This window comes from Enoplosus armatus, chromosome 5 (assembly GCF_043641665.1).
Source record: "Enoplosus armatus isolate fEnoArm2 chromosome 5, fEnoArm2.hap1, whole genome shotgun sequence".
NCBI lineage: Eukaryota > Metazoa > Chordata > Actinopteri > Centrarchiformes > Enoplosidae > Enoplosus > Enoplosus armatus.
Genome location: NC_092184.1, coordinates 11,493,178 through 11,514,726, shown reverse-complemented (window position 1 = coordinate 11,514,726; position 21,549 = coordinate 11,493,178). Strand labels below are relative to the sequence as shown.

Here is a 21,549-nt window from a genome sequence, read left to right as displayed (position 1 = left end):
TGTACATGAGGATACTGTACGATAGTAACCATATGCCTCAAAAATCAAAGAAGGCACTAAATTAAGTCCTTCAGTCTTTTCCTTTATAATGATAAGTATCAAGAGGTGGGTTTAAGGCAGTGGTTATCCTTTTTCATTATACATTTACCTTTTTTTTTCTTATTCAGGCAATTCACTCACTAATTACCAAACAGGTTTTACTCTTCTAGCTGTGACAGAGTGAGAGGCATGACGCATGCATGGTGTGCACGCTGCGTCTCTGACTGCGTGTATAGGATGTTCTGATTTGTGTTGGTAGGAGAGAAAACAAACAAACAAAAAAAAAACATTTCTAACAGTAGACGGCTCCTCTGTGAAGGTTTGAGGCTGCAGGATGACAGTAAGAAAATGATCTTTCCCAAACCAAGTCTAAAGCTGTACGCTCTCGGCCTTACAAGTTATCAAAGACAGCCCAAAGGTAAAATGTCTTTACAGTCAGCAAGGAAATATAACTGATTCATGTTTGCAGTGATTGGATGTCTTTTTACTCGTGTATGGGCAAGGGCAAGAAAAGTATGTGTAGCAAGGATTTCCAAGCCAGGAAATAACCAATGAAAATGTATTTTTTTATACTTCCTATAATTCACACCGACATACCTTGATACCTTATACATCACTGAAAGGAAACTTTGCCATTGAAAGTGTCTTCCCTTTAACACAGTGCAATTAAACAAAAAGATAAAACCTTGGAAAATAAAATAAACCGATGTCCTTATACTGGTCAATATACTGTATTATCAGATTTAAAAAATCTTATTTAGAGAGGAGCACTCTGGACAGTGAACTTTCAGCCTTTGCTGTATACAAGTAATATTCACTGAATGTATGCACACTGGCATAATTATTATATTTGGTCCAGGGTCGACCCTGTGGGTGGTGTGAAAATGTGAAGAATTTCATGTTTAAACCAAAAGCACACACAGCAGGCTCTACCAATATCTAACAAATAATACATTTTTAATTAGATTCTATGATCAATGCAGCAGGACCAGCCACTCTTTTAGGTACTACAGGGTACATATACTCCGTAAAGTAAAGTCTGACCCTAAAACCAACAGACATGAAGTCTTTTGGCTCTGTAGTTATTAGAGCAACAATTTCTGCCATGTTTTTGGTCCATTCGTCCCCTGGATGATAAAAAAAATAGTAACTAAAATCATTCTAGATACAGGCAATGCTTTTAAAGGAATAGTTCAACATTTTTGGAAATATGCTTATTTGCTTTCTTTTTGAGAATTAGACAAGAAGATCAATGCCACTCTCATGTCTGCACGCTAAATTTGAAGCTACAGCCAGCAGCCAGTTAGGTTAGCTTAGCACAAGGACTAGAAACAGGGGGAAACAGCTAGCCTGGCTCTGTCCAAAGGTAACAAATCCCCCTACAAGCGCCTTTAAAACTCATTAATTAATGTTTTATCTTATTTAAGCTGTACAAATACCAAAGCGTAAAAATTACATTTGAAGTTTTAGTTAATGGTAATTAATTTTTTTTTACTGTTGGAAAGAGCCAGGCTAGCTGTTTCCCCCTGTTTCCAGTCTTTGTGCTAAGCTACGCTAACTCTCTGCTGGCTGTAGCCTCACATTTAGCGTACAGGCATGAGAGTGGTATCGATCTTCTCATCTAACTCTGGCCAAGACAGCGAACAAGCGTACTTCCTAATATGTCTGTTTTCTCAGAACCAGATGTTCAGCTAATGACAACAAAAAACAAAGAAAGCAGATGACGGTAAATGTTATCTAGTATTGTTAATTTACGGTTGTCCTCTCAATCAGCAGAAAAACCTGATACGGAGTTGGAGAAAGAATAATAAATTGTTGTGATAGAGACTAACTCTATATCATGACACATTACAGCTGTCAGGATGTCTTAGACTGGACTCCACAACACCCTAATCAAACACTAAACTGACCTCACATCTACTAAACGTCCGATGTTTTCTTGAAACCAACAAGGGACCAGTTGTACTCTGCGGTTTGGTGTGAAATGATACTTAACGGCACTCCTACTTGACTTTCAGGAACAAATACATTCTATGATGAGCATGATTACTCACGACTGTTACATTAGTAATCAACACAGTGAACCTGACCTCGAAGAGGGTGAGATGAAATCTGCGCGGAAATATGTCGAAACCAATCAGACCTGCACGTACGGGGGGAGTGTGATGAATTTGCAGGGACTGTTGGACTTTGACCCAGCAGGGAGAAATGTGTTGACACTGTGTTCCAGTTACTGAACTCTGGAGATTACTCAAAAATAAAAATAAAGTGTGGATGAGCTGGCTCCTCAGATCTGGGTACATGAGCTAAAAGCTAGCACACATAGACAAACACCAGGCCCATTTAATCTCCTCCAAAAGCCAAAAGCAACAAAGGATCAGATGGAGTACATGGTGAAAAAAATCCAATCCAACAAGCATGTGAAGGGGAAAAAAACAACAAAAGAAACAAAAGAAATAGAACAAGGCACAAAATTGTCTGTAAAATAATTGAACTGTACAGAATAGGCCCCCGGCAGTCCAGGAAGGGTCGGATAGGAGACTCAGCAACGCCTCTTCTTACCACTTGGCCACGCCAGTCCTACTTTCTTCTCTTCCTCTTTAAATCTCGCCCTCCCACCCCCCAAGCCTTCTCGTAAACCAATCAGAGTTAGACATAATGCTCCTACACCACCACCACCACCACCAGCATCCCCACCCGTCTCTCCTGGCCTGTCCAGTTTAGATATAGTACTCCTTCTTCTCGTCTGTGTTGTTGTGTCCCCCCTCCGCGTTGATGATGGCCGTGTCTGCGTCGGCTGCATCGTCCGCCCCTTTGGCTTCATGTGTGAAGTAAGTTCCTGCAAAAAGAGTGCAGACAAATTAGCCACACACCTCCTCGTCCTCATGTGCACTTCAATCCTATTGCACTCCACTTGCAACAAAAAACACTTGAACTCTTAAGATGTGTTCATGATCAAGTATGATTGCACTGCCGGTGCTTTACCTTTGTGTCTGGCAAAGTATCGACCAAGAACAATGAGTGCACAGAGGATGGCAAACATCACCACGGCAACCACCCCTCCAATGACAGCATGGTCAATTTTCTGCGGTGCCCCCTCACCGGCTCTGGAGTCTGAAAACAGGACAATAACCATAAATAATTTCATGATCAGTAAAACCCTCTCAGCCAGTCACAAAGCTAATACCTTCAGACAGACGTGGACCACACTGGAACTTATGGCCATTAAATCATTAGGCTGCCAAAATAAACTAAATTGGTTTGTTTTCTCTCAAAGCATTTTAGCATGACCTAACCACAGCACTTGAAAAGGCTGCTGAGAAAAATGCCAGCTTATGCTGTTTACCAGTAAAAATGAGATGATACCATGGCGCAAGTTGGTCCAGGGAGGATGGTAAATGGTTCACAATTTGGAGCTAAACATCCCACAAATAGCCTATTAAACCATGTAGTTCTTACTTACTGACAAATCCTGAAAACCACTGCCAACAATGCAGCTTTATAATGCCCAGAATGAGGATTTTTAAATGTTTAATTTGTTAAATTGTCCCTCACTGCTTTCCTCTCCAGCTTTATGTACAGTGTTCTCATCCCATTGTCTATGAAACAATTCAAATTCAAAACCCATTTAAATCTGTTCACACATTACTTTTAAAGGAATAGCCGAGAGTTGAATGAGAAAATCAAGACCACTCTTGTGTCTGTACGGAGCTATGGCCAGCATCCGATTAACTTAGCTTGGCGCAAAGACTGCAAACAGGGGCAAACAGCTAGCCTGGCTTTCTCCTAAGGTGACAAAATCCCCCTACCAGCACCTCTAAAGTGCACTAATTAACACATTACATCTTGTATGTGTAATCCGTACACAGTGACGTTCCCAGTCTTGGAGCTAAGCTAAGCTAACCTGGGGCTGGGGTCTGTAGCTTCATATTTACCGTACAGACACAAGAGTGGTATCGATCTTCTCATTTAACTCTCGGCAACAAAGAGAATAAGCACATTTGCCATAATGTTGAAGTATTCCTTTAATAAAAAAAACAACATCTATCACTTGAACATGTTTAAAATATAGTCTGATGTCTGTTATAGTTATAAACCATACACTTGTGATGTTATACTGTTGAAGCCAGTGCATTATATGACCGTTTTCTGTGCTTCATATAGCTGAAATGGCTGCCCCAGCCCCTTGAGTGAGCGATGTTGAAAAATGTTTTAAGACAGTTATTTCACCATGAAACAGTAGACACCGTCTGCAATTTCGGCGAGAGTTCACACACTGTAAAATACATTGTGATTTAAGAGGCGATTTCTGGAAGTTATAGAGCTCAATCATCAGAAATAGACACAAGTCTGGAGATAAATTGGCGCCCGGTGTCCCCATGCAGAGAAATACGTGGCTGCCTCAGGTGTCAGGGAGTATCACTGTCTAGCATTTAGCCAGATTTATCCGTGCACCACAGAAGAACAAGGCAAAATTTGAAGCCTTTAAATTTCCAGTCTCAGAATAGTTCAGAGGCGTTTATCAATAGTCTATATCTGTGCACATTTGGACTGATGGAGGAGTGGCAGGCGAGGGAATGGCTGCACTGTTCTTTGCTGCATGAGAGAGCAGCTCAATTTTCCATCAATCTCACTAGTCATGCTCTGAACTTGAATGATTCTGATAAAAGACGAGCGGAGGGTGCAGAGTTTCTCAACACTGTGGGGGCGTAGCTAATAAGTCGAGTCGAGGGAGCCTAAGACAAGTGACACATGCACATCTCAACCCTAAAAACAACACCGTCTTTAATCTGCATTCAGTCAGCACGTGGACATCTTGGAAGTGGAACTGCAATGAAACTAATTACTAAGAAAAGTTTTGTTTCAGTTGAGTGCGCTCTTAAAATGGACTCGTCTTCACGGAGCAAGCCGCTGCTGTGCGTCGGTGTGTGTGAAACAGGGATGTGCAAGGCGCAGTTTGTTTACTGTATCGGGGGGGGGGGTCAGCTCATTCCCCTGAGGAGAGGGAACGGCCCATGCTCCATGCTAATGAACATTCACCCACTAAATGGCCTGTGCATAGTCCTGTCTCCCCCCCCTCACCTCCCACACCTTCCTGCCCTCACCTTGCTCCCCGCTGTCTTCCGCTTGACACATCCGCAAGGAAACATGTGGGGTCTCGGCCGTCTCCGCACAGCGAGGGAGAGTTTTATTTAACAGGTTGAAAAATCTGCCCAGAGTAAGCACAGAGGCTCTATCAAGAAAATGTCAAAGAGAAACTAAAAATCCCATAACACCTTCAGTATCAACTGTTATGGTTGGTTGCATATCATGTTGCCTATATTGAGTACACCTCTGAACACTGGTTTTCTGTTTGTCAGTTCTGTATTTATTACAGGGAAGGGGCACAAAAACATGATCTCAAATTTAATAAATATTACTGTTGTACTCATTTTCATTCATTTTGCGGTGTTGCTGCAGTCTGCATTAATATTGTAAAGAGGTTTTGAGACATGTTACATAATGCAAAGCAACACAGAGGTGTAAAGCGTATTGTAAGATGATTTTAAACATAAAGGTCACTAGCCATGAGGTGTACCACTCAGCCTGTTATATAATGTATTCTGTGGCTCTGAGGCAAGATTTTCTCAAGTCTGAAAAAATAACCCCTGACGATGTCATTAGGGTTATCTCAGCTTTACACATTTTTAATTTAGAGCTTGAAAGATGGAGGTTGTTACTAGGCAGGGAGGGTCTAACAAAGAGATGCTGTTGGTTGTATCATGGGAAATGTAGGATCCAGTGTTTTTGGAGCTTCAAGGGACTAAAGGTCAGGCTATCTCAGCCTCTGCTGCATCAATTTTGACAATTTTTTAATTTAACCTAGGTCACATGACAACAACTACCCTATCTCCGTGACAACTGAGCAAATGCCATTCGCTGAAGGCCATGAGTAAGTGGATCTTGTGATAAGAATATTTTATCAAAATTTGCTCACAAGAAGGACAAAATAACGGGAACATTCTACGAAAGGATAACAACAACAACAGCACAAACGTTAGGTTCAGTTGAATCAACACCTCCATGGGCTGTTGTGGTGTTTATGTTATTTTGTCCACTTCCTGCATTTAGGTAACACAGTGAAAAGGGAGGCTCCTGATCTGACCCTGATCTCTGACCTCAACAAGAAGATTTTCTTTATAAATTGTCTTATTTCCATGACTATCACTGCTCCCTGGTTCCTGTGTATATTAGTTTGTCTTTCAGCGCTCTAACAGATCCAGGATCAAGAGCGGGAGTCCCTCAGGTCGTCCATGTTCACTATATATATGCATTCACAATACTACAAGGTGCTTAGAATAGAAAAACCTGCACATGATGACAGACTGTGTTATTACAGCAGCCTTTGTGGCCCCACACTTGAAATAAGTAGAATTTGATTATGTCTGTAATGTGGCTGGTGTCCATACCGCCGGCACAGCTCTGCTCACGGCTCGATCAGGGAGTGCTGACATGCCCACACCGCCGTCCTGACAGGATGTGCACAGTCGTGGGGATTTATGGGGGAATAAAGAGGATTTGCAACTGATGCCTGTGTCTGTGCGGCGCTGAAATCAGCTCAGCTGAACTCCCAGCGCCACATGCTTTACAGTCGCACCTCCCCGTCTCTGTACTGGAATGACTAATTGCTGCTCTGGTCAGCAACAGAGCATCTGTCAGCGTGGACATCAGAGCTGCGAGATTGTCACCAGGCTGATTACATGGAACATAATTTCAGTTTCCCCATCTCTTTTTTTTTCTTTCAATAGTTTCCTGCTCACGTAACGAGGCACATCACACATACACACATGCACTAACCCACACACACACACACACACACACACACACACACACACACACACACACAGACAAACACATTACAATTTATAGATGTAATTACATGGATATAATTGAAACAATGACTCTCTTGCATTGAAAGAGCAAAGCCTTCACTTGCACTGAATAGACTACTAGAGTAACCCTTTCCTGGACAGGCAGGACAATGCTGAGGGCTGCCAATCGCCATTTTGCAGCATTGAACTGCTAACATCTGAGGCTTTTGTATTTCTTGCTGTTTGAAAAGGAAATGAACGTAATGAGATGAGCATACATGGGCAATCTCCACCGACTCATTTTTTGTATTGCTGTTGTTGCAGACCATCAGCAGAGCACAATATAGTCCTCAGTTGAATTCCAATGCCACCGTTTGGCCGCTAAATAGATTTCCTGAGTCCTTTGTAATAACCCAAACAATGATTTGAAGATGTACAAATACAGCTGTGACATTTAACGGAGGTGCTGAAATACAAGTGAAAGTCTGGCCACAACTAATAAAATGGCAAATGAATGGAAATTGTGACAGTGAACTTGAACTCCTCGATGGCAGTTTATTGTGGCTTTTGAGATTGGCAAAATTCTCCGCACAAAAGCCTGTAGCACCCATCTCCACTTCATACTTCCCCTTCAACGTGTTTCCCCCTCCAGTGGAGATCAAGGCAAGGGAAAAGGTTTACAAAATAATAGAAATCACCACTCTCTTCCCAAAGTTGCCCGAAGTCACATGCCACTAAAGTACACCTTATCAGGCAAAAACGAGGACACAATGTGAGTTCCTTGGCACATAACATTCAATCTCCAAACCCTTATATGCCAAGTGGAGCTCTCATAATCATTTACAACTGCTCCATGAAAAAAGCACAATATTACTGCAGTGAAACACTCTTTTAACTTCGGGGTGGGCTGGCATTACTAACGTATTCCCTGGAGACCAATTAAAATCGACCATTATGATATTTTCTTTCTTTAATAACTGTTTAAAAGGTAAGAAAAAAAACCCTGCAGGTCAGAAAAAAAACACAATTTCAAGTGGGAATCAGAGTAAACAAATACGAGGGGAAAAAAACTAATTAGCATTTCTAAATGATTGTTTAATTTTTCCAATGAAATAGTTCAAAGAGAAATGATACATGTGAGAGTTAAAACAATGCTGGTAAATGTTTAATGGCTAATTATGTTGAATACTAAGAGTCTTTGTTGGAGTCAACAGTGTGCATGAAGTTGAGGCTTGAATCCCAAGACTAAACAGCAGTGGAAACTTGCCAACACCTCACATGTACCAGTGCTGAGGGAGGAAACAGCAAACAAAACATGTATGAAAACCTGCCAGAAATGGATTCCTAAAATACCACCCGGCGTTAAACCACATGATTTACTCACTCGGGGGGGAAAAAAAGTCCATGAGTTTGTCAGAACAAAGACAAGGGAATAAACCCTGAAGCCATGCATGTATCCTGTGCACCGCATGTTAAAGCCATGAGGACCTGCAAATCCCTGATGGCTGAGCCAAGCAAGCAATAAAAGCTATATTATGGTTAGTAGTATTATCATGTCTAAAGGGTGCAGTTTAGAGGCCAGACTCAGGTTCATGTATACTGTAATGTTTGCTTGCAAAGCTCTTATTGGCAGTTAATTTACTGCTTTTACTGTCCATAAAGCAAAAGGCTGTTGACCTCAGAAATCCCCCTTTAACTCATCACACCCCAAAGCCTCTTTAATATTTAGTTCCTGAGTTTTTATATTCCTTTAGATCATTCAGCGGAGGTCCTACTGTAGCATACTAAACAACAATTTACCCTGGACTGCAGATCTGCGGAAACATAGGGTCTTTTTAATCAAGTCTACAACATAATTCCTTGTTCCGTGTTTTTCCTTTGGCTCCTCTCGGCAAGCTGGGGGAGACGGGGGTTACCGAAGGCTTAGCTCGGGATATGATGTCCCTGCCTTGGATCATCTCTGAGCATCTGACGAGCTGGAGCATTACCGCCACAGACTCCCTTTATTCCTTCAGAGCTGGGGATTCTGGGTAAATTCTATCCTCTCTCCAAACCAAATACAACCACTGACATGGAACTTGTGGTGGTTTCTCTGTGACGCTGTAACCACCTACTGTCCATCTTGAAGGCAATATTCTACTTCAGTCATATTAGAAACAGCTGCATACTGCAGTGTTTAGTGTGATATGTCTGAATCAAGTATTTGGATCAGTGAGAAAGAAGGTCACACATGTCTGTCAACTCTTTCTTGATGCAAGACATCAACTAAAAGCTTTTTGTTTTAGTGTAAATATGCAACAAAAAACACATGGAGAGAAACAAGGTCTGAAAACTTTCAAACACATGAAAGAAATGTTCCTATGAAAGGGTGACTTATCTCTCCCATGAGGTCTACACACACACACACACACACACACACACACACACACACACACACACACACACACACACACTCTGCATCTTTTAAGACACTGAAAGACATGACAATATAAGCTCTTGTGAAACTTTCTGAACATGAAACAGCATAGAAGACAAACAACTGTGAGATTCTTGTGCTTTAACGTGGCATTTGCTCCCACGCTGCATAAAACCATATTTAGGCTTTGAACTGACGCTTCGGTTTGCAAGGCTACAACAAGAAAACTCTTAACAGAGAGGAGAAAATCTAGCAAGTGAAATCATAGCATTTTGGAAATTAAATCCAATTTTTTGCATCTATTATGAAGTACAAAACGGGGAGGGAGCGGGTTAACATGATTCAGAAACTCCCTTTGCATGTTTTCTTTCATACAAGAGTGGAAAAACTGTGCCTACATGGCACCTGCTGCTTATGTGGATTAGTGAGTGACAGCCACGTGAAAGCTTTATTGAGTAACTTTATCCCAGTCACAAGTACACTGTAAAATACTCAGGTTTAAGTGGAGCTATCAAAATACAGCTCAAAAATTGCATTTAAAAAGGTACAATCTGTGAGCCAGATGTAAAAAAAAAAAAAAGAAAAGCCTGACTACCAAAATCAAAACTAGTCTCTTAATACACCTACCAACACTACACAAGAACTCAATCTACTGTGTTACTTTGTTTATTTTATTGGATCCACATTAGCTTCTTCCACAGCAGTTGCTCATCTTCCCGGGGTCCACACATTAAAATGTCCAAATAAAACATTAATACAATAATGAAAACAAGGTCCAAACTAAACCAAACAAGAATAAATAAATAAAACGAAGCAAATGGTCCTAATACAAACACAACCATCAGTAATTTCAATAAATGGTTCAAATTACTACATGTGATCATTACCTGATTATTCATGCTTTTCTTGCTCACGTCTGTAATGTGTGAGCAATTTTGAGTTAAACACATAAAATGATGATTTTTTTAAATCAAGGACTCAAACTCTTCAATCTATATGTGGCTGAAATTTAAGCATCCAAAAATGTACTGATTGGACATTTAAAATCAGGATCATATACAGAAGTAGTTCAGTGGCCCCTGATTACAACAGAGAATCGCAGCTGGTGGTGGCAGCGCCTGCGCCAATTCACACTCTAGTTATAATGAATGAATAAGAAATCGTGCTGTATACTTCCTTATTGGCAAGAAGAAAATGCTATACTGTGCTGTTATGCTGATTAAGGTAGTGCAAAGCAATCTACCGCAAGCCAGCTTACCATTGCCCCTGTGACAGGGTATTTAGAAGAGTAGTGAACTGCAAGAAAGCTCAATTACATCCTCCCAGCATGTACTGCATAAATCACGGTAAATCCTCTTTCAAGCCTGTCTTTCGGAAATTACTGGAATGCCACAGCAGAAAACACGGAGACGGCCGCATCAGTGTAACTCCAAGGAGAGGAGCTTAGGGGGGAAAAACTGCAGAGTAATGCACACTTCTGCAAAATCAACTTCCTGTTTGACTGAGCCACACCCAGACAGAGTCAAGTGAGCTGAAGTGAAGCTGTATCCATGCAGCAGCTTCATGTGAGAGAGAGAAAAAAGAAAGAAGAAACGAAGAAGAGCTCTGTCATAGTGAACAGAGATTTAAGACCTCACAGACTACAGACAGAGCCATTTATGGGACTATTGACCCTATTTAATAAATAAACCCATAATGCAACAAACAAACTATTGAAAAGCCAAGTGTTTGATCAAATAAATGTATAAATGAGCCATATCTGAAAGCTGCCACATTAGAATATTGGTGCTTTTGATGCAGTCTCACACTGAGTTTCAAACTTATTGTGTGTATATTGCCACTCCACATGTTCATGACTGTATGAATTGCAGAGTGGTCATGACAAAAGGGCCAAAATTGCTGTATCTCTAAAGCAGCTATTGATAAACCGATCTATTCTTTAAGGATAGTTTTTTGTATTGAAATGTCACATTCTGGCATATCCAAATGTCAACTCCCAAGGTTGCCTCGCCATCTGTCTAGCCTTAGTGGTGCTTTTGAAATAATAGTGATTTTTAAAAAAAAAAGAGGTTAATATTAAAATAAATTTTTGTAACAGAGGTTAATCAAAGTATAGAATAGTGTGTACAGAAGATGCCAAAAGGTTGCTCGGCTATGAACACTGCAAATGAACTGCCTTTCTCTCATTTCATATGTCTTTGCGAAAATAGTTATTGATGTTTTTTTTTTTTCATCCTCGCAAGGATGAAATGTGACTGGCATTTGTAGGGGAGATATAAAGGGCATTATAATATGATGGATGGGCCTGTTGAGATATAGCTGCAGATGCTGATAAGATAGCAGAACAGCAAAGCAGAGTCTCTACATTTTCTCAGATCAAACATGTGACTGGAAAGGGCTATGACAGGTGTCTCTGACAACCCCGCGCTGCCTGTCCTCAATGTCACCTATCAGCAGCACTATCTGATTAAAACTGGCCATCCACAGTCTCTCTTAGCCTTAGGTACAAGCCCTCGTTCTTTCTCCCCGCGATCACCTGATCACACATGCATGCAAGCGCCCACACACACACACACACAGACACACACATACGTGATTGCTGAGAGGGACAGTAGTGGGGGCATACAGTACCTTGCGTGTTGACTGGGTTGGTGGTGGGTGTGGGGCTAGTAGTGGGAGCATCTAGATGAAAAGAGTAAAAAAAATAAAGAACATGTATAAGAAATAAAGGAAGACAAGAGTAAAGAAATAGACAAAAGTCATTGAAGATGAGAAGCTGTGCTATAAAAATCATAACATGCACTTGTTTTAGCTTCTGTGGTGAGTTTAAGAGCTTGTGCTAGCACAGCGGTGCTTTGAGATAAATGCTAACATCAGCATGCTAACATGGCCACAATGTCAATGCTAACATGCTGATGTTTAGCAGGTATAATGTTCACCATTGTCACCATGTTAACCTACTGTGTTAGCGTGCTAACATTTGCTAATTAGCAGTAATTAGCTAATGGGAATGCCATTCATTTTGCAGGTACTTATTGGACAACTTCAAATTTCACCTGATGATGGTGCTATATGTAAAGTTAAGGGATAGCCAAGTTATTACAATTCATCCTGAGGGAGACATGAACATGTGTACCAAATTTTATGGCAATCACTCAAATAGTTGACGAGATTTCTAACTCAGTCCTTGAAATGTCAGCCTCAAGGAGGCACTACAGGAAATCAGGGGATCACCAAAGGCATTAGGACACATTGTCTGGGAACCATTAATTTTTAAAATCAAAATGTTGTGCCAATCCATCATATAGATATTGAAATATTTCACTGGATGAGTGAAAACTTCAACTTGCAAGTGGCTCTAAAGGAAAAATCATGGGATCACCAAAGTCGGTGGATTTCTCCCCTGGGCACCATGAATATCTGAGTCAAATTTCATGGCAAACTCTTTTCACTAAAAACCAAGCATGTCATCCTCTAGGTGGGGCTAGAGGAAAAGCGAGGGGATTGCCAAAATCATTAGCCTTTATCCTCTGGGAACCATTAATGCCACAGCCATCCATCCAACAGTTACAGATATTTCAAATATTTCAGTGTGAATCAAAGGGACCGACGTTGCCGTCCACAGAGCCACACCTGCTAGCATGGCTCTGAGAAGAAGACTAATATCTCACTGTGCTGGGGTTGTATTATATTTCATTATGGTAAGCTATTGTATTCCTTTTTTTGATACATTTTCTAATTAGCTATGAATAATAATGTCATGACAATCATGGAAAGGTATTGCTATTTTCCACAGTCTCTCTCAATAATTAAGTCAAACTGCAAATTAAACCACTCTGGTGGTCTCCCGCTGCAGCACAGCACAGCCCTGAGCAGCATCCTCCGCCCCACACTGTACTGATTACGCCTGTCACTAACCCCCAAACAAAATAATCAGAAAGACAAAATGGAGGGTAATTCAGGTATGCAATGGTACTAAGGAGGGCTGAAAGCTTCCTCATCAGGGGAATATATGCCTGGCTGTGGTGCAGGCAAAAGATAGCACGACCCCTTGCTGTGGGAGAGTCGCAGCAGGGGAAATTGCCTGGCTGTCTCCATGCCTTTACTGTCTGCACTCCATCAAAAGACAGCAGTGGGGGACCACACACTCCCAAACTAATGATAAAACATCAAGGACAGCATAATGTTGCCGCCGGGGATGGAGTGTATGGCGGAGGTGGTGTTGATGGTGGTAGGGGGGTATCAGGGTATCAGGAAAAGATTCTCCTCTGACAGTATTTGAAGAGGGGGGTGGGCTAGATTTCTTTCCCTGTGACCGAAGGCAGTCTGATAGCTGAAATGTCAGTGTCTGGAAGAGCGAAATTGGCCATTCAGGGAAGAGGGTCTTCACAAAGGCCGGGATAGGATGTGGCACATATAATATCCAGGCGAACAAGAATTCTCCATGGGCAATTTCCAGGCTGGATGACTCTGGGCTCAGTATTATGAGGGCTGAAATATGAGTGTATTTTGCAGAGGCCATATTTTCAGGGAGCATTTGTATCAGTGAGGAATTTGTTATGAGAAAATTTAACCATAAAGTGAAACAATGTAGGAGAAATTGTTTATCCATGCCTGCTTAAAGCTGCCTGCCAACACGACAGCAGGGAAGAGATTTTGTTTTTCTTTTGTCTTATTTGTTTTCTCTTGCTTAAACGTTACTTTCACATGATGTTGTGTATAGGTATTCTTTAAAAACAGGGGGGAATGTCTGTAAAAGGGGTTGGTATAGCTTCTTTTATATTGTGAAAAATTCATCTACAAGCTGATGTGTTGTTGAAAGTTGTTCCTCACTGTGTTGCACATTTTATAAAACCAGTGTGATTCACAAGGACAGTTTCACAACAGCCTTTCATAAGAACAAGGAGACTCATGAGTCCTGTCTGCTCATGTTATGTCAAAACCCTGATAAACCCCAAATTTCCAGTGGCTTGTGAATCTTTGACTTCTTGTCCGTGGAAGATTTATAGGTCAAAGAGTCAACTGTGGGCTAAACCGCAGTGGTAAAGGCAGCATTGTTCTCCTGCCAACAGGCCGTATGTGTGAGTTATAGCACCACGTCACCTCTGAGAGAGAAAGGCCTGTCTCTGGCCAGCTCTCTCTCTCTCTCTCCACCACACCTCACACCAGCCAGGGGGCACAATTCACAGCCTGCTACAGACACACCGTCGTGGAGAACAGCATGACAAGTCTCTTTCTCAGCCTTTCGACCGGCCACATACAATACATGCACCACAATAGGACTTGATTTGACGTGGATTTACATCGGCCTCACACCTGTCCGGGCTGTCGCACAGTGAAAGGTCATTAGTCTTTTTGAAATAGGAGGAGCCCGAAGGACTAGCACCGGCAGAGGGTGGCAGCAGGAGGAAAGAGGATTGATGGACAATCCAGCTTGGCTCTATCAATAAAGCTCACAAGCAAATATTTATCAAGAACAAAACAACTCATTAGAATAAAGCTATGTGTTGCGTGCAGTTGGTAAAACAAAAGGCATGTTTTTTGGCAGGTGTGTGGTGCCTTAAACTGGAGCAAGAGCTCATAAATTACAATAACAGTAAAAAATGCCAGATAAGTGAAGCAAACAGTAAGTAAGTGGGCGGGATAAGAGTGCTGCACTGCTGGACGGTTTGAGGTCATGCGTCGCTGCTGAAAAGCTACACAAAAATAGCACAAGGTTATCATGCTAGGACCAATGTTGCAGAAACACAAAGACTAATTAAGCCAGTGTAGCAAGCATGATTAGTCTGGGACAACAAACCCTCACATGGACCACAACATGATTTTTTTCTGGCATTAAATCCTCCAGAAAAGAGGAGTGGGAGTCGCACACGTAATTATATGCGGTTATGAACACCTTTTTACCAATCTCCTGTGTCTCATTATAGCCAGCTAAAGTCATAGAGCTTCCAACGCTTGTGCATCAGAGAAACAGTGTTTAATGGAAATTGGTAAAATATGTGGATAGAAAGTTACTAATTGAAGACGTCATGGCCAGAGGCACAAACACTGATAGCAAATAGAAAAGGTTGTTTTTTTTCTGGACCAGAGAACATTTGCCTCCCATTGCTTTTCATTCATTCATGCAAGTGTTGCGAGTGCAGCGTGAAGCAAATGATACATGAATTTAACAGCATGCATTAGACACACATCATTCATGAGTTCTTAAATACCCGCAGGCAATTCAGTGAAAACTTCTGAACTATTAGAATATTATGTTATCCTTTAAAGATCTGTGTTAGAGAATAAAAAGCATGCTTTCCTAAAAAAAAAAAAAAGAAAAAAAAAGCACAATCCTGAGAGGAAGCACGATGAATTTCAGTTTCAAAGGAATCTTTACACAACAATTAGGAATTTAGTCGTGATAGCTAGAATAAGCCTGCCTTGAGTGAGCTATTTGCTGGCATATGCTGTCCTTTTGTTTGGGAGTGATCATTATGGGCCCATTGGGAACAAGCAGATGTCATCATCTGCCTGGCAGAGCACGATGATGAATAACCATGGGGCGGCAGAGTTATGAGAGTCACAAGAAACCTATGTCATAGTGACAAAGTCACACGTGTCTGCTGGTGCAATAAACACATTTCTCTGAACATCAACCAACCTACAGAACTGCTGAACATCACACATAAGATGATGTGAAAATCTGTATATGTTCCATTAACTGCATGCTGGGAGTTGTTTTTCATACAAATGAAAATATTTCAGCAATGAAAAACTGGAATACCAGCGCTTCTCTGAGTGTTTTGTACCTGAGAGATTTGGATTAGTGAGGTCCTACTGCGTTTGAAGCCCCGTTCAGACATTTAGACATTCCTAAAACCCCACATGGTTATTCTTCCTGCAAATTCAAAACATCAACATCCGCTAAACCATTCAGTAGGCAGCGATTTTGCCAGAAAGTTTTTAAAGTTTCCAGGTGTAGAAGTTCAGTCCCCGCTTACTCTTACAAAGTCAAAAAACTGCATTAGTCCTGCACCCACAACCCTCCCTGTTTTCCCCCTGACTCTGACAGGTTTTTTGACGCCTCTGCCCAAAGACCTTGTCCCTCCATTAAAATCCTATTCACTGCTTTCCCTACAATTGGTGAAATGACGTTGACGCTAAAACCATTACAAATGCATTTATTTTCACAAATGCACATTTTCAGCAACTGCCATAAACATTTGCCAGCCAGACAAAATAAAAACTTTACACTGCTGGTTTTGGGCACACAGTTCATGGCTGTCAACACGACCTAAACAAGCAGACTGAGTAATAGTCAAAACAATATCACCATTCTGAAACCTGCAATCGGCCACAAGGAGCCCAATTTCAACAACTGCTTTGCTTTTATCACAACACTCTGCACCTCAACTTCTCTCCTCGTCCGATCCTGCTGCTTTGGGCACATGTTAGTGTTTTTTTCAGTTTTCAAGATCTAACAATCCGCATCAATGTGCGATGAATCAGATAAAATGACATGCTTTTGTACCATAGCATAACCCACCAAGGTTTGGCTGTTTTCAACAGCGGCAGAGCTGCCCTGTCCCTTTCTAGTGTGACAATGTTTGAATGGTGTACAGAGAGATCAGACTGTTTCATTTAAATAACATTTAGCTGTTGTCATCTGAACAGTTTGACTCCTCACAGCTGGCTGAAACTAGCAACAGAAAAAGTATACCTGTTTTGGTAATCCAGTGGGTTATGTATGGTGTGTATTCATTAAAAATGAAGTTTACTATCGAAAATTATTACAATGAACTCAATCCCCACAGGCTGGATAACATGCAAAACATATAAATAGAATAATAATTACTATAGATGATAGTTATAATTATAATAATAATGAATGACATTTGTGTTCCCGAGTTATCTTTTTTACGTTTATGATACCCATCAGGAAAAACATTTTTCGCTGTACAATGCACAGTAGTAAGTATAAAGTATGATGGTAATGCTGAGATGCACCAATTTATCATATCCTAAAGATGCCCTCCAGACATGTTTAAAGACTCAGCACTGAATAATGTGTGTCTGATTTGTTTTTTTTTCCACAAAAAAAGTTTGATTACCGTGTTAAAAATTATTTAAAGATCCCCTCCAGACATTTATTAACACATTTTTCTGCAAAAGAAAATACAATTTCCACATTAAAATCCTTAAAAGGGCATCTACTCTTCTAGCTCCAGAATCTATGAATATGCACATTTTGTTAATTTCTAAGTTTTCCTGCTGGACACAAGATTTCTCCTACTTCACTGTAAAGTCCATCCTCAGTGTTAGTGCACTGGCGGCTTCACGTTTCTACATCACACTTGTATAAGTTGCAAATTGGACCAGGATTGGCTTAAAAGCTATTTGTGATGTCACAAATCATGCTCGTAGGCCCGCCCGTTATTATCAGATTTTCAGTGAGCACTATGAGCATATCTACTCCCTATAATCCAGATTCTATGAATATGGAAATATTGCTCCTGGACAAGGTTGTCTCCTACTTCACTGTAAAGTCCATTTTCAATGTACTGGAGGAGTCTCCACTTTGCGTCTTGTTTAAGTTGCCTGCTGGACCTTGATTGAAAACTCAGATATAAGGTGAGCACAGAGAAACTTTCCACTTTCAGCAGATGAGTGTGAAGACATCCTTCTAGTGTCAAACTCTGAACATACATCATTCTGCACACTGAAGCTCAAACATCAAACTGTAGGAACAAGAAGAAAAAACTATTTTTGAGTGGAGGGGGACTTTAAATTATATCTACTTTTTCTCACTCAGTAAATAATCCAGATTATATGAATATGGAAATATTGCTCCTGGACGAGGTTGTCTCCCACTTCACTAAAAAGTACATTTTCAATGTTTAAGTTGCCTGCTGGACCTTGATTGAAAACTCAGATATAAGTGAGCACAGAGAAACTTTCCTCCTTTCAGCAGATGAATGTGAAAACAGCCTTCTAGTATCAAACTGCACGTACATCATTCTGCGCAGCGAAGGCCAAACATTCGAGTGAAGTAACAATAAGGAAAACACACTTTTGAGTGGAGGGGCACTTCTGACTTCTGAGCCTCAGTTAATGCATTGTGGATTTTGGGCATGACTCAAAAGAGTCCTGGATATAAATACTTTAGTAACCCTAACATCAGGAAGTATTACTAAATATTACATAAAGCCTCACGAACAACAAAGACTTAACTTGCACTAAATAAAAATATATCTAACATATAAATTACACATTGGAGATGCAGAAATGCATGTTTTGTACACATTACTTGAGAGTCTACGCAGAAGATTCACCCTTATTCCTGGTTTCAGGTTTGGTCACTGGCAGACAATGTTCTTGGCACACAGGCAGAAACAAATTGAAACTTGGGAGCGAAACACAAAATCCTCTTCTAAACAGCAGGGAGCAAGCGCTCCAAGGAGAGAAAGCTAAACTCACCAACAATGGCTGCACCTGCTGCAAATTTATTTTCCCCTCGTCCCCATCACCCCTGCCAGCCACCAAAAATAGGGAATTAAGGTCCGAGGAATGTGTACTTCACTGACGTCACGTTCCATGATTTCTAAATTATGAAGTCCTTCTCGTTTTTCCAAACTTCAAACAGTTACCTCCTGCTGTTCCCTCTTGGGGAAGTGCAAAGATGCATGGTGCACCATTAAACTGTTTTTTTTTTGCAGATTATGTGTGATTTCAGCCAAGTGAATCCATTGGCAATAGCCTCCTTTATTTTATGTATTTGTCTTCATTTTGTGCTCTTTCAATTGTTGTATTGTGAATTGGGAGGTGTTGAAAAGAAACAAGGAAAACACACAAAAAAATTGCTATTAGCGTGCCATGACTGACAGCCATGTTAAAGATAAAAGAAGAAGAGGCTTCAGTGAAGAGAGGTTCAAACCAAGGGGAACAAACTGTCCGCTGCATTTAAAGTCAAGTCCTGGGAGAGATGGTCCCTCTATTGCCCTTTACTGGTTGGCTGCAGAACACATTGAAATTCCACCCACTTCAATAAGTCAACATGACCAAAGCCCATCTTTATCGTGGAAATATGGAGTTGAATTTCTGCTATGAGACCTAATAGTCATAGCCAGAGTCATAGTCAACAGTCTTATGAGGTTTTTGTTTTGTTAGGAATAGTTTGAGATTGTCTCATTTATTTTTCCTTTTTCCGGTCACATTACATATTGCCCACTCATTGTCCAACAACATTGCCCCGCTCTCAGCCCTAAAAAAGAATGTGAAGTCATGGTTTCATGAATACTGAGCAGAGTGATCACACACTGTAAATACTGTATGAGAGCAATGCTGTGGTTTGTAGACTGGTTGGGTAATCTTGTACAAAACAATATGATGGCACATCACTACAAGAAATTTCCATTCTCAAACTCAGTACATCAGTGTTTCTAGTGGTTGCAAATCTACATGTCAAATTTGAATTAAGGTAAACTCTGACGTCAAGTCAACTGATTCATAATATTAGTCATATTCATTTAACAGACCATCATCCAGTCATATTAAACACTCCTTACAACACAATTGTTAATAGATGGGTCTTAAGATGAGATTTAAAGGGGTACTCCACAGATTTTACACATCAAAGTCTGTTTACAGGTCTTGGGGAATACTTCTGCATATGTGAAAAAGTTGCGTAAAACCTTTTGTGGCTCCAGATGGGACGCATTGCCTTGAGTGATGTCACTTGAGTCAGCGTCAGTTCAGGCTGAAGACCACAAGTTTGAAAATAAAAAGTAAAAAATCAGGCGGTGTTTTACAGACCTCTGTAGCCTGCTCCTCATCTCTGCTTGAGGCTAGCGGCTCGAGGCTACATTAGCATAACACACCGATTCTCCGGATGAACTGTCAGCGGTCGAGTTGCATTGTGGGCAATGTAGGCGCCAATTTTTGGCAAGGAAGAAGAATGTGTGTAAGACAAGAGGTGATATATCTGGTTCTGCTGTTTTTGTTTTCAACTGTCCATCGTGAGTCTGCCAATGTTATAGGAGTGCAATGCTAAATGAGTGGAGTGGCTATGGATGGGGAAGGCCTGACAATGAAGGGTAAATTGTGTTTAGGAGAAGCAATGCAAAAGGCCACTGGACCCGTCCAGGAGATCGCACTGAAACAGGAAACACATTGTTGAATTGTAAACAAGTGAATTTTGGGGGGGCTGATATTGACAGGAAATAAGTGTGATGTGACTGTGCATGTAGAAAACGGTTGCTTCAAAAATATAAATCTACCACTAAAATATCACATCCTGAGTTTTTCAACATGTCAGTCCAAAGTCAACAACCCCTTTATCCATTCCTTTCTACTCTGTATGGTTCAAACTCATCATGCATTAATAGTACAACGGCAGCTCAAATCTTCTGACGCAAATTCGAGTTCTGTGGATTTGTCAACTGCAGCCACCGTAATTCTGTTGCTCTCAATAATGGCTTACATCCATATATGTTTGAAATGTGATTCTGTTTGTTGCACAAATGCTGTAGTAAATCTTTACAGTTCCACTACAATCCACAGACTGCCAAAGCTACAGTAGTAGCAATACAGACTGAATCCTGGTGGAAAAGAGCGATGGAGGCATTTAAACATCAAGTGCAATGAAGCGTAATACCTACCATACACATAGAGGATGTAGTCGTCGTAGGCCTCTCCCACGGCATTGGACGCCACGCAGCGATAGGTGCCGTTGTAGGACTTGTTGAGGTTCTCGATGTAGAGATCGGAGCCAGTGACCACGGCATGAGGTGGCACATCCTCGTCTACTCTCAGCCAGTTGATCTGATGGGGACTGGAGAGCATAAATACCACACACATCACTCAGGCGCTGTCTATCCACGCTAGAAATCTGAACTAAAGGTCAAATCTGAGATTGTCTGAGGAGGGCCATTGGCAGGCCCTGTCTAATGATGTGCTTTATACAGTATGCAAACAACTGGTAACATTTAAACGGTACAATGAAATGTGAAGGTTAAACGGCTGCTCGGACTGTTAGAAAAGGCATACACAGCGGAAAGGATGAAATTAAACAGACATTTCAGTGCGAAATGTTGAAGTGTGTCCATCTGCGTGAATACTCACTGTGGTTTTCCTTCTGCGATACACGTCAAATCTAGATTGTCACCCTCTCTGGTTAAACCTTCGGGATATGTCACCACAATCTTCACTTCTGGTTTATCTGGAAATATAAGAGGTGAGTATTTATAACACAATCCGGTGTCA

The 21,549-nt window shown here is 41.0% G+C and overlaps 1 protein-coding gene across 1 annotated transcript in view; it reads right to left on the bottom strand.

Moving 5' to 3' along the window:
* Positions 1–2,759: 2,759 nt before the first annotated feature.
* cadm1b (cell adhesion molecule 1b) overlaps positions 2,760–21,549 on the bottom strand; it is a 127,720-nt gene continuing 108,930 nt past the window's right edge. The window contains exons 7-11 of the mRNA XM_070905804.1: positions 21,409–21,505; positions 20,946–21,118; positions 11,938–11,988; positions 3,025–3,153; positions 2,760–2,878 (exon numbers count right to left, since the gene is read on the bottom strand). Of these exons, the coding sequence (XP_070761905.1) occupies positions 2,760–2,878; positions 3,025–3,153; positions 11,938–11,988; positions 20,946–21,118; positions 21,409–21,505 (569 nt within the window). The remainder of the gene's footprint in view (positions 2,879–3,024; positions 3,154–11,937; positions 11,989–20,945; positions 21,119–21,408; positions 21,506–21,549) is intronic.